The sequence below is a fragment of the Teleopsis dalmanni genome, chromosome 2 (assembly GCF_002237135.1).
Source record: "Teleopsis dalmanni isolate 2A chromosome 2, ASM223713v2, whole genome shotgun sequence".
NCBI classification, from domain to species: Eukaryota; Metazoa; Arthropoda; class Insecta; order Diptera; family Diopsidae; genus Teleopsis; species Teleopsis dalmanni.
Window position 1 is genome coordinate 90,229,900 of NC_051847.1, and position 14,882 is coordinate 90,244,781.

Sequence of the window (14,882 nt, forward strand, 5' to 3'; positions counted from 1 at the left end):
ATGTACTCACTTCGGCAGAGTAGTTTCCACAGATACACTTGTGATGGTAAATGCGCGAAAGGAACTATCAGTAGATGTTGGCATTACCTTTTCATTTAGAGTTTCATTCCTATTACTAAAATTTACATTCATCAGTACTAATAACAATATAAATCCAATTAAAGCCGGAACGACTATGTACTTCATCCAGCTATGAAATAGTTTAGGATTTATAATACAAAATATACTTTCAAGATCGGCAAATATGAAAAAAAGTACTATACATTACCGATATCTTTTTGCTGAATATAACATTTGAGATTTTTTCTTTTTAGTGTTATTATTTATATTGAACGATTTTGAATAAAACATACTTTTTTGAAATCTCTGCCTCGTTCTAACGAATCTAAATTGAACTACTTCACTTGAAGTCTTTACTAAAACTATTTTTAGTCATTTGAGTCTCAAATGCACATAATTATGATTTCATTAATTTCAATGGTTATTTATTTAATCAAATTAATCAGATAAATGCTTATCAAGTTATTACTGCAATATAAAGCTGAATAATATTAATTCATCTGATATTAAAAGCATATGAACGAAATAATTTTTAGCTAGTTTCGTATGATGGCAAAGCTTTCTACGAAGCCATAATTCCATAATTTTCTACTCTCGAATGCTTTTAAAGGTCCTATTAAAATTCTAAGAACACTTAAATAAACTGTTAGAGTCAAAACTTATCAAGCATTAATATGACGTATAAGATTGTAATGGATGCATTTATTTTTCTATTTGAGAACTGGAACTAATAATGGCACTAACGTTCACTTGAAAATTATGTATCCAATCATATCCAATCATTTCGAAATATGATAAAACTATTCTAGATTATAGAAAATTGTCAATTAATATAGAGATTATTCCATATAAATGGAATCCGTAAAATAAAATAAAACCATAAAATTTGCTACAAAATGTTTTTAGAGAAGACTCGATTCCTTTCGATTAACTTGACCTATAAATACCATCAAATACCAAATTCACTAGAAAGTTCTAGAAAGTACACTATTGTACTTTCTTTATTGTTTTTTGATAGAGAGGTTTTTCAGCAGTAGTGAATTGCAACAACAAAATTTTATTATTTTTAATTAATTAAATTTTTAACTGACCACACAGCTGTTTTGAACTATACCCATCATTAAAATCTTACAACTAAAAATAACTTTAATTAATTAATTGAATTATTCTTCAGCTAGTATATATGATCTTGTTTTAATATAAAACAAAAACATTTAGCAATTTTTGTTAAATGACCTTTCCCAACAAATTAACAAAAGACCAAGTTCGAATCAAATTCGGCTTTTGGTCATTTGGGTTAAGAGCATTGACTCTGAGCTTAAAATTTGGCAGGGTACGAGTTTAACCTTTGATACGTACAGTCTCAAAGAATTATTTACCTTAAATTTTATTTTATTAAATGTAAAAAATAATTCGAAAAAATCTGATTGCTATTTGATAATACTGGAAACAGCTGTATGATCCGCCAAAAACATAGATATATTTTAAAGAAATGTTCAAAAAAATCTATTTTTTTGATAGGTAAGAGGAAGATTTCCTGAAGACTAAACATTTGTGTCTTTAAATAAAAAATGTTTACCTTTAATATTTAAAGCTTAACCCCTTATTGCCAGACAAGCAAATTAGTCTAACTTTATTAAAAAATAATAAAAGAATATTTCGTATAATAAATCAGTCGCAATCAGTAAAAAAACATGTATTTGATACACCAAATGGATGGGCTAGAACAAATGGATGGAAGTAAGCTTGTTATCCCGAATTGGAAAGAAGCCAGAGGTAATAGACAAATTTCGAAGTGGATTATTTGAATAGCTGAAGTTAACGCCAATGATAATGATAATAAATTAATTTTATATATAATATCTGAATTAATTATTTTAAAATATATGTGGATTGTTTATTCTTACTGAAATAAGCTTTTCTATACAATTGACTGAGTTAAAAAAAATTTTTTGGTTACATAAAAAAATATTTAAAAAAGTACTTCGTAATGTTGTAAGCTCTCATATTCAGGCTTTTCTTCAAATTTTCGCTCAAAATCCTCAAGTTTAATAGTTGATTCAGTGCAAGTTGAACCATAACCTTCGCTGTTACTTTCATTTGATGGAGCAGTTGGAGCAAACTGAGAGGGAGGCATATTCTCTTCAAGTTCATCTATTTTCTTTAAACGAAAATTCTCAAAGTTTCTATAAAATTCCAAGTAATCGTAAATATTTGTTGTCAAACGTGTTTCGGTAGCGTAAGCATCACTAACAGAAGGACCCTGTTCGAGTAAATTACTGTAATATTTAGACTGCGATAATATTAAGCTTAAAATATAATATGAACATTTTACCTTAACTTATAATATATATCAGAATCATGATCTTTTGGCAAGAGTATAACATTATTTTTTGTGTTATCAAGTCTTACAAGACGTTTACTACCTTTGAGCCATGTAGGCCGATATCTCAAAAACAAATACATAACAAAAGCACCCAGAAATAGGCATATTAGTAATACTAATACAGTTGCTGAAACAAACCAAAAAATATCATCACGATTAAGCCAACCACCATATTCCGTATCCAATATCCCAGTTGTCATGTAATGAGAAAGGCAATTGAAAGGAGAAATTGTGTGTTCATCATCCGCCACTAAACAGAAAACATAACTTTTACCACTCTCCAAACCTTCAATGTGTATTCCACTTTTCAGCACAGTCTGTCGAGTAAGTAAATTAAATGCTTTTTGATCAATATTGATGGTATAATTCTTCGCTAAAAAGTACACAATTTGAAAGTCCTGCGCGTGATTACCAATTAATACCAAAACACTTGTCGACGATAGTGAACGTATTACAAAGAGTGTATCATAATTTTGGACAAATATTTGGAAGGTCTCTGCATTGGGCGCAAGAAGAATACAACTTAATTCTATTAAGTTCCTATCAAAAGGTAAAGGCGTCGTAGTTCTTGCAAAGTCATCATCAAATTCTTCAGAGTCATCAATTTCACCTTCAGAGCTTTTACTAGTATCACTCATATCGATGGTTGTGTCAGTGTTATTACCTACATTTATGGTAGTTAAGCTGGTGATTGCTGTTGTTTTAGAGCTTTCACAGTCCAAATCAATCCAATTTATGTCACAATGATACAAATTAGATGGTGTTAAACATTTTGGAGCAATTGTTGTGTTATCTTGTCTACTCTTGACATATCGTATCAATTCAACATTATCACAGGTACAATTCCAGTTATTTTCATTCAACAATATTTGGATATCATTCGTTATGGCCGATTTAAAAAAATCGCCATCTAGTGCTATTAGATCATTATTGCTCAAATCGATATGTTTTAGTGTTTGAACGATGACATCAAATGCATTTTCTGTAATCGTGTTTATGGAACAATATGATAAGTTCAGTTCCACTATTCTTATCAAACGTTCAAAAGTTTTTTTTTTTAAGCTGTCGAGAAAACAATTTCCAGTCATATTAAGATAGAGCAATGCTGAAAAATTTGAACCAGCTAACCAATTCGTAGGATCATATTTACTTAAGTAAGTATACTGTCTAATGACGACTTTGATAAGTGTATCTGACATGGGTTGCAAAAAATTTTTACCATTCAATTTGCCTTCATGCGATTCGTGATTGTTCATCTCAAAGTATTTGATACTGTCCAGACCAGCAAAACTATTTTTATCTAAATCGACAAAGGCACTGCCTCCAAACACAAGTAATGTCAAATTATGCGTAGAATCATGGTCAAAAGCGCCTTTTTTTATTTCTATTAACGAGCTTTCCATAAACATCAATTGCTTTATTTTAAAATCCCCCTCAAAGAAATCTGATGCCAGAGTGTCTACGTACATATTCAGGTATATGTAAAGTCCATTGACGCAGGTCAGGTTAAGCGGACCTAAATAATCTTTTAACTTCTTGTAGCTGAAAAAAGTACAGGATATCGTGCAATTCGTATGGGCAATTACATCGCAATCATTGTATCTGAAAATAGGTATAGGTATATAAATTTATTTATGGTAGAAAAATAAATAATTATTATTTATTTATTATATACTATATATTTATTATTAGCAAGATATTAGGTATCAAGCATTAAATATCCCTGTTCATAAAGAAATTGTTCATAATAAAAATGTTGTTTTTTCTTACTCTATATTGTAAGTTTATACAGATCTTTGCAATGCATTAAAAGAAATGTTAGAGACCATAAGAACTATATACAATATGAACGTAAACACTACGATTAGGCAAATTTATTCAGCAATCAGTATCTGCGTGTCTATTCATCAGATCATTCATCGGCTTATTTACTTCGTTTTCTGACTGATTCTCTGGCTATTGGTATGTCTGACAGATTTTTTGTCTGTCTGCCTGACTTTCTTCTAACTTCTTCTAATTGGTTGATAGAATTAATAGAACTTAGGAAAACTTAGTGATAGTGATAGTGTGTTAATTATCACTAATATAACTAATCCAAAAAATACAATCGGGAATTATAGTAATTTCTACAGAAATTTTGTATTTTATCGTAAAATTTATTAAATCATTTTTATAACTTATTTATATATCGTATGGGACTGTGCATAAAAGAAACAGAAATAAATAGTTATATAAAACAAAGTTAGAAATTTAATATATTCAACCAGGGTATTCCATCACAAGTCATACTATATAGGTCGGGTATCACTCTCTTGTAAAAAAGCTTTGAGCTAAAATGGAACCAACAATCTCTTGCAACTACTTATATAAATTGTAATCCTTATTTCAAAACATATTTACTTTCATAATTTCAAATCAAATTTTCCCAAAACTAATTAATTCTATATTTACTATTACCAATATTTTAACAATTCAGTCAGTCTGTGCGCGTAATTGTATCCAAAACAAAATAAAGAATATCCGTATGAAAAGTGATAAGCTGATTACAAATAATATTTTTGATTACAAAATTCAATCCGAAGACCGAGTACTTATTTAATGCTATGAGGTTAGGTTAGGTTACTGAGATATCAGAAGACTCACTTAGACCATGAGGTCCATTGTGATAATCTTAAGGATTTGACAGCTGTCACTATATCTATTTAATACTGGCCATTAAACCATTGACATGAGCTATGGAAATAGAATCTAGCTCACTTAATAAATTGAAAAATGGCGACTTTAAGTTGCAGAGTCTTGTGAAAGCAGGACACTTTAACAGTAGGTATATTAGTAATTCCTTTTCACCATCCTTCATGCAATGTGTACAGTGAAAGGAGGTCCTGATATTGAGCGTCACGGCATATCCTTCAAAGATAATTCCCATTATCCTGGATAAATTTGCTCGGGATAGATTGATAAGTTACCTTGATATTTTCTTATTAATTTCTGGCAAAAATACCTTAGTTTTTATGCAGTTGATCACTGTTGACCAACTTCTCTTAAACATCTGGTGTACCCATTATATTATTCGATGCCGACAGAAAGCAAGTGGTATACCCACACTTTCTTTTTCCAGAAGAATTTGTGCGATCGTACCGTGTTTTGCTAGTTCATTTTTAATACTATCTCTAAGTCATTCTGTGATAAAATTTAGATCGCTTATTGAATTGTCTTGTGATAAATCCATGTTTAAAAATTTTGTATTCACTATATGTAGTTTTCAGTATTTTTAACTTATAATCTGATTAGTTACTAAAATTTTAATATCTTTTTCAGTCACAAAGGACAATTTTGTTCTCCATATTAAAGCTTAATTTTTTCCAATTACCTTGCAGTGAAAAGAAAAATTGAAAAGACTTTCCGAAAATCTTTGGAATAATTAACTTTTAATCTTATTATCCAGTCTATAATATCCATGAAGACTGAAATTCATAACAATAAACTTACTCCAAATCCGTAATTTGCTGAATTGTTATTTGTACTTTATTCACATCTTCTGAAGAAGTGACCGATGCCGTGGTCATTGTAGTAGTTTCCGTATCCATTACTGCGGTTGAAGTTTTTGGTCTGATGCTTGTTGCAATTGTTGTGTTTATTACGCTATCATCACCGGAAAAATCAACATTTACTAATATAAGAAGAAGCACAAAACCCACTAACGCCAGTAAAGCAAAATAATTAAACCAACTAAAAATTATTTAAATTTAATTAATTATTTTGAAAGTTTATCAATACAATGTAAATTATCACTCTACCGATATTTTTTGGGTTTGTAAAGTTCTTCGGATTTTTTCGCTCTTTCTTCATTATTTAAATTGAAGGACTTTGTTCTAAACATATTTTCTTAAAATTTCATTAAATTGTTTAATTTGATATAAAATATTTTTATACTATAATAATCACTACCAATCACATTGATATGGAAAATATTACTGTCAAGGCATCAATTATCCAGTGCAGAATTTTCCCAATTTTTCGCTTTACAGTCACGAATTTCATATTAAATTAAATAAATTTGATTAACGTTTATCGGAAAAATAAGTATACAATTTATGACGGTTTAACGTTTTCTGATAAAGTCAGAATGCTGAATATGCCATCCTATTATCTATAATGAAATAGAAATATCCGCAATAAACACTTTATAAAAATTATTTGATAATATTGATTTTATTAATAATTTGTAAGATAAATTGAAAAAAAAACAATTAAATTCTAGTAATGTGTTAAGAATGAAATGATAACCAATGAAAGTATAATATGGATGTATATGGTACTGACTGTTGAAGCAATTGTCTTCCTCATACTGGTGTGGTTTATAATTTTTTAATTGAAGTTGCTCTACTTTATTATCCGATATTACTCTATTTTCAAGTTAAATATCATGCCTAGAGTCTAAAAATTATATGAGAACTCTGAGAATTACAGGATTAAAACAATTTTTTTTTAACTGACTAATCAAAATCTTGAAGATACAATCTACAACAACAGCGAAAAAAAAATTAAAAACCATACAAGAAACTACTACTGTTATCCATTGAACTGCTTCGGTTGACAGAAGTTATGGTCCCGAATATTTTCCATCCTCCTTCTTTCAACATTTTTGTTTTTGGTCAAGGAAGCAGCTCTCGTTCAGTATGAAATTTCTGTATAAAGATACAACTGTCAAGTGACACTTCTATTATTAAACCACGAACAAAGACGCAGTGGTTTAGAGTTTGGAAAAGTACGGTCTTTTACTGGATTTATAATATCAAGTATCCATATCCAATTGTTATCCAGTATATATAACAATTATGTAACATTTAATATTTAAGACACAATACAATTTTAAATGATATTTTTAGCAACATAATAAAATGATTGACTCACACGATAACATGGACTCTTTCTAAGGTCAGGTGCTTAGAAAAAGATACTTACCGCGTCTTCATCAATTTGACAACAAATCAATTTAAACATTCATCAAAAGAGTATCGCGAAAAAACTGTTTTAAGTATTATTTACACAAGCCTTCAAGAAAAGGGAATATATTCCCCCTAAATAGCACAGATTCTTCGAAGAGAGAACAACAACATTGTAGAATTGAATATTCAAACGAACATTCAAAACATCCGTCAACCCGTTCGATTCGGATAAACATCATCAAAGACTATATATGTAAAGCAATATGAACAGAAGCGTTACATTTCAGAAGACAGGAAACACTACAGGGATATTGATTGCGACTCATTGGAGAATAGGGAGGACTAGAAGCGTCAATGCATGCAACATAGTTAATAATATTAGTGTTTTTCATATTTCTATATAACACAAATTGACAACTAATTAATATGCCTTAATATAGATTAGGGTTATTATTATTAGTCAATATCTATGCTAGATAAGTTGACTCAAAACATATTATTTACATATATTATTAATATGACCTAAGCACCGTATATTATAGAAATCTTGAAATAATATACTATTTAATATATATATAATATATATTATATATATATAATATATATTATATATATATAATATATAATATGCTATAATATACTACAGTATCATTAAGGATAATATATTTCCACAAAATTATGATTTTTAGATAGTTGAGTATTCATAGAAAAGTATAGGAAACCACGTTTCTTCATTCAGTTATAATCAGAAGAAACTTTCCATATTAATTATATTGGCTGTACACAGTTATGGTTATCACTATGAACGCACTTAATTACTTTAACATATTATATGAACTAGAACTTAAATTTACATTATAAACATTATAAGGAACTCAATTTTAAATTGAGTTAAATTTTTATTTACTTTATACAATTCTATTAAGATGAATTCTTAAAAGTACATTTTGTAGTCATTATAGTCAAAATATAATAATTCTCATAAGCTTTAGTTGATAATTGTTGTAAATACACTACTATTTCTATATTTCAATACTGAGTTCGAGTCGGCAGAAATTTTGCGCTAATATTTTTAATATAAAGATATATCTTACTAATTTAGACTTATTATATTACTTCACTATACCTGTAAATTAGCTACTTTTAATGTCCTATATTTTTTTGGTTGGAAGTATATACAATTAAATTAATTTAAATTCAAAATGTTTCTTTAAAGTTTAAATACTGTCTATTTTTTCAAAAAGTGTATCATTTGTTCATGATATAATGAAAGGTAGTTTAATCCAGCTAGTAAAATGGAAAATGTTCCAGAGAAGTTTAAAGAAAATCAAGTACAGAAGTCTGTCAATCAATATTTTGTGATGCCATTAAACCGCGTGGATTAAATACGAAAACCACACCAACAACAAGGTTAAACAACCTTGAACATGCTTCAAGGTTGTTTAACTTGTTTTCTAGACTCGAGTTTAAACACACAGTTCATGGTCCAATAGTCGACTCCAATGCCGCTTTTGACACTACGACTAGAAGCGCTCTTTGTGCCGCTACCTGAATTTGGTATCCCAGCAAAACTTATACGACTATGTAAAATGGCGTTGAACAACACCACCGTCAGAATCAGATTCCGTCAGAATCGCGTGAACCTCTCCGACCTGTTTGACACCAAACGATATTTCAGACAGGGTGACTCCTTGTCGTATGACTACCTTAATTTAATATTGGAAACGATAATTCAAGCAGGAAATTTAAACCACACTGCTTGCGTACGCCGATGATATTGATATCATTTGCTTAAACACCCGTGACATCAATGTGGCATTTTCTAACTTAGAAAAACAAGCGAAACAAATGGGTTTTGTGATAAATGAGGACGAAACAAAGTACTTTTTGTCAACAATCTCCTGTCACTGTTAACAATTTTAAATTCGAAGTTAGAAAGACTTTGTGTTGGCAACTCTGCCAAGATGACAGTTGACAGATAAAGTAACATTTACATTTTAACATTTTTAATTCTGTCAGTTATTTTGGAACTTGTGAAATAATAATAACTTGGAGTTTTTTGAATAAATAAATATCTAATTATACAGATATAACAGTGGCGACGAGGATATTTTTTTTTTTGCATTACATTGAAAAGTATATGTACACAAAAAAAAAATGAATCCACAAGAATTCAAGTTATTTTTCCAAGAAATGCAAAACCAACGTGCGAAAGACACCGAAGCAATGCGTGAACTTTTCAAGGAGTGTTTGCAAATGAAAGCAGTTCCGAAAACAGAAAATCCGGAGCAAACAATGGAGATTTTAGCATCGAGTCTAACGGAATTTGTGTATGATCCAGAAAATAACTTAACATTTGAAACGTGGTATACGAGGTATGAAGATTTGTTCTTAGTAGATGGTAGCAAACTTGATGACGCAGCGAAGGTCAGGCTTCTATTAAGAAAACTCAGTACAACTGTGCATAACAAATACATGGACTTTATTTTGCCTAAGCATCCACGTGAATATAATTTCACTACAACAGTGGAGAAATTAAAACAACTGTTTGGACTCCAAAAGTCACAATTCAGCTTACGCTATAGCTGCTTACAGTTAACCAAACCACCAGATGCCGACTATACTACGTACGCAGCCGAAGTTAATAAACAATGTGAAAATTTTAAATTGAATAGCCTGTCACTGGACCAGTTCAAATGTTTAATGTTCGTATTGGGGCTGAAATCGGAAGCAGACTTCGAAATAAGAACCCGAATATTGACCAAACTGGACACAGAAGCTGATACCATCAACTTGGAAAAACTTACAAACGAGTGTCAGCGTATTATTAATTTAAAATCCGACACAGCGCTGGTAGAAAATAAATCACGTGAAAATCAGGTGAATCGAGTACAAGCAAATAAGCTTAAGAACAATCACAAACCGAAAACACCATGCTGGTTTTGTGGAGCAATGCATTATGTGCGTGACTGCCCATACAAAAATTATAAATGCGAAGACTGTCACAACATAGGCCATAAAAAAGGTTATTGCAAAGCGAAAAATTTATCAAAATCAAAATGCAATAGCAACAACAAAAATAATAGCAATGGTAAAGCAAAAACATTTTCACAGCCACGATCCAACAGTATATACACAACGAACAGCATCACAGCTTCACAGCGTAAATATGTCCACGTTAAAATCAACAATGTGCGAATCAAATTGCAATTTGATACTGCATCGGACATAACTATCATTTCAAAATTTAATTTCGACAAATTAAATATTTTAAATACAATGGAAGTACAACCAGAATCTGCTAAAAGTGCAACTGGAAACTTACCATTGTACGCAAAATTTACATGTGATGTGCAGTTAAAAGACACAATTAGAACACTTACGTGCTTCGTTACAACGATCGATTTGAACGTATTCGGATTGGACTGGATAACTGCTTTTCAACTTAGCGATATGACGCTTAATGCTATTTGCAGCCAAATTTCAACTACAAAACAGGCAAGTAATGTTTCAATAAAGTCGTCGAATTGCAAATTTCTTCCGGAAAAATTATTTCCAGAACTTTTCGATAATGCTATGGGTCTTTGTAATAAAACTAAGGCACATTTAATTATTAAACCAAACTGTCAACCTGTTTTTCGACCTAAGCGCCCGGTAGCATACGCAGTTCAACATTTGGTTGAAGAAGAAATCAAGCGACTTCAAGATCTCGACATTATCGCACCCATAAATTACTCTGACTGGGCCGCACCAATCGTAGTTATCAAAAAGCCAAATGGTAGCATTCGTATTTGCGCTGATTTCTCAACTGGTCTTAACGACGCGCTTGAATCTTACAAGTATCCACTACCGCTTCCAGAGGATATTTTTGCAAAAATTAGCAATGCAACAGTTTTTAGTCATATAGACCTTTCGGACGCTTTTCTCCAAATCGAAGTTGATAGCAAATCGCAAGAACTTCTCACAATAAACACGCATCTAGGTTTATTCAAATACAAGCGTATGGTTTTTGGCGTTAAAACTTTTCCGGCAATTTTCCAACAAATTATGGATAAAATGCTTGCGGGCTTAGATTGCGCAGCTGCTTACATTGACGATATCTTTGTCTCAGGTAGAAACCAACAAGAGCATGACAACAACTTACATGAAGTTCTACAACGTATTTATCAATACGGGTTTAAACTCAAGATCGCAAAATGCAATTTTTCAGTTCCTGAAATTGCTTACTTGGGATATATTGTCAGTAAAGACGGCATTCGCCCAGATCCAAAAAACATTGAAGCAATCAAGACAATGCCTGCGCCAACCAATCAATCCGAACTTAGATCACTCTTAGGTGCTATCAATTTTTATGGGAAATTCATAAATCACATGCGCAAATACCGAGGACCATTAGACGAACTACTTCAAAACAACAAGCAGTGGCAATGGACGGAACTTCATCAACGCTGTTTGGATGGTTTCAAGCAAATTTTGTCATCAGAGTTATTATTAGCGCATTACGATCCACTGAAAAACATAGTAGTCGCTGCAGATGCATCTAACTATGGGCTCGGAGCTTGCATTTTTCATGAAGCTGACGACGGTTCAATGAAAGTAATATGTCATGCATCCAGATCACTAACGCCCACAGAAAAACAATATAGCCAAATAGAAAAAGAAGCTCTTGCGCTTATTTTCGCGGTTACGAAATTTCACAGAATGGTTTTTGGGAGAAGATTCAAACTTCAAACAGATCATAAGCCTCTTCTAGCTATATTTGGTGATAAAACTGGAATTAAGGTGCATCAAGCAAATAGACTTCAACGTTGGGCAATTAAACTGATTGCATACGACTTCGAATTAAAGTTTATTTCAACTAACAGTTTTGGGTATGCAGACGTTTTATCACGACTCATACATAACACAATCAATCCTTCAGAAGACTATGTCATCGCTGCAGTAGAGTTTGAAATTGAAAGTAAACAAATTTTACATAACTCACTTGATAAGCTGCCGCTTACCAGCAAAATGATTACTTACGAAACAGCTAAGGACAAGGTTTTAGCTAAAATTCTCGAATATGTAACTGAAGGATGGCCATCAAACTGCAACAACAGTGAGTTAAAAGCTTACTTTAACCGAAAAAACGACATATGTATAGTTGACGGATGTTTAATGCTCGGACAACGCATTATTATACCTCAAATTTTCCGAAAGCGCATTCTTAAAGAAATTCACCGAGGTCATCAAGGCATAGGTCGTACTAAAGCCATCGCGCGGAACTACGTTTATTGGTCAAATATCGATTACGATATTGAAGCAATGGTGAAAAGTTGTTCAAATTGTGCCGCAGCAGCTAAAATGCCCACAAAAACAACTTTACATCCTTGGCCAAAACCTTCTGATTCTTGGGAACGGCTCCATATTGATTATGCAGGACCATTAGATTCATACTACTATTTGGTCGTAATCGATGCGTTCTCAAAATGGCCAGAAATTATACAAACAAAATCTATAACAGCAACTCAAACAATTTCCAGCTTGAAAGAAATTTTCGCTAGATTTGGGTTACCGAAGACAATAGTTTCAGACAATGGTACTCAATTTGTGAGTCACCAATTTCAACAGTTTTTAGCGGAAAACGGCATTAGTCATATACGAAGCAGTCCGTACTATCCCATGTCAAATGGACAAGCCGAAAGGTTTGTGGATACTTTAAAGCGAGCACTCAAAAAGTTAAATGGGAAGGGGGTAACTGCTGAAAATCTTCAAACATTTCTACAAGTTTACCGATCAACTCCCAATAAGCAAAATGAGGACAGTAAATCGCCAGCTGAAGTTTTACTAAAAAGAAATATCCGTATTAAACTTGACTTAATTAAACCAACGCTGGTGTCTTTACCAGACCCAAATGCCAAGTTTAAAAATAAGTGCAATACACAACTCAAAATGAAAGCGCAGTTTGACAAAAGGCACGGTGCAAAGCCAAAGAATTACGAAAAACAAGAGCTCGTTTATGTCAATATATTTAAAAACAAACACTTTGAATGGACAAAAGGAAAAATAATCGAACGCATAGGTAACGTCATTTATAATGTTCGCTTACAAAATGGCAAACTTATTCGTGCACATGCCAACCAAATTCGTGACCGAAAAGATCAAGAAAATGAGTTATCTTTAGAAATATGTACTTCCGAAGATATCGCCAACGAAAAGTGTTTAGTTGATGCATTTGGCCTCTACGAAACAACAGATCAATCTTTCAACAAAGTAACCGAGATTGCAATCCCTCAAACTGAGAAGCACAATGAGGCAGTTGTTCCGTATACCCGTCCAAGGCGTACTAGACATCCTATTGACCGTTATAGACCCTAGAATCACCGCATTGGAGATTTAATCTCAAAAGGGGAGGTGTTGGCAACTCTGCCAAGATGACAGTTGACAGATAAAGTAACATTTACATTTTAACATTTTTAATTCTGTCAGTTATTTTGGAACTTGTGAAATAATAATAACTTGGAGTTTTTTGAATAAATAAATATCTAATTATACAGATATAACACTTTGTTTATTTGAAAACCAGCGTAAACATCAAAAATGACGTCAGCCTACAGATTCGACGAAGAATCACTATTATCAACAGATGTTACTTCGGGTTAAGTAGGCAATTGAGAAATAAAGCCCTCTCTCTCTATCGACAAACAAAAATCACACTCTAGAAGTCTCTTATCATCTCTGTTCTGCTATATGGTGCCAACAGATGCTACTTCGGACTAAGTAAGCAATTGAGAAATAAAGTCCTCTCTCGACAAACAAAAGTTACACTCTAGAAGTCTCTTATCATGTCTCTTCTGCTAACATATATAGTGCAGAATCTTGGACAATTACCAACAGTAATGAGAAGGCGTTAGGATCACTCAAGAGAAAAATACTTCGGAAGAACTAGTTTCCCTTACGCGTTGGCAACAAGTATCGAACTAGATTGAACGATGATCTATATTAGCTATACTGCAACATTGACATAGTTAAGCGTAAAAATTCAGCGGCATCGCTGACATAGTCATGTCATGCGAATTAAAGAAAGTGCTCGGTACCAACAGGTGGAAAACGCGATAGAGCACGTCTGCATCTTCGGAGGAAGAACATGGAGACCAAGGATTTCGGGGAACTGGCGACAGCAAATCACTGATCGGCCTGGCTCGAGGATGCTACTCGACGGGGACAAGAACGACTCACTTCTGTAATGACATGGTCCAATGCTATAATAGTTCCAACAAAACATACATATACTTGTCTTCATCGCTGCTATGACAAGAATATAACATTACTTAAACTGCTGAACTCAATACGAAGCAAGTGCTAAAATTTTTACTGGGATAGCTTTTGCTTCAAGAGGTGTTCATTTGAAGCCATTTTTGAATGCGTCAAATGCCTTTTCAAAATCAACAAATGACTTGCATTTAGTCAGCTCAATCTCTAATCCTATCGTACTTGCATGATCGGCA

General features: G+C 32.2%; 1 protein-coding gene across 1 annotated transcript; it reads left to right on the plus strand.

Moving 5' to 3' along the window:
• The first annotated feature begins 9,533 nt into the window (after positions 1–9,533).
• LOC119683046 (uncharacterized protein K02A2.6-like) lies at positions 9,534–13,837 on the plus strand. The gene has a single exon (XM_038096644.1). The coding sequence runs from the start codon at positions 9,553–9,555 to the stop codon at positions 13,750–13,752; it is 4,200 nt and encodes a 1,399-aa protein (XP_037952572.1). The 5' UTR covers positions 9,534–9,552; the 3' UTR covers positions 13,753–13,837.
• The last annotated feature ends 1,045 nt before the right edge of the window (positions 13,838–14,882 follow it).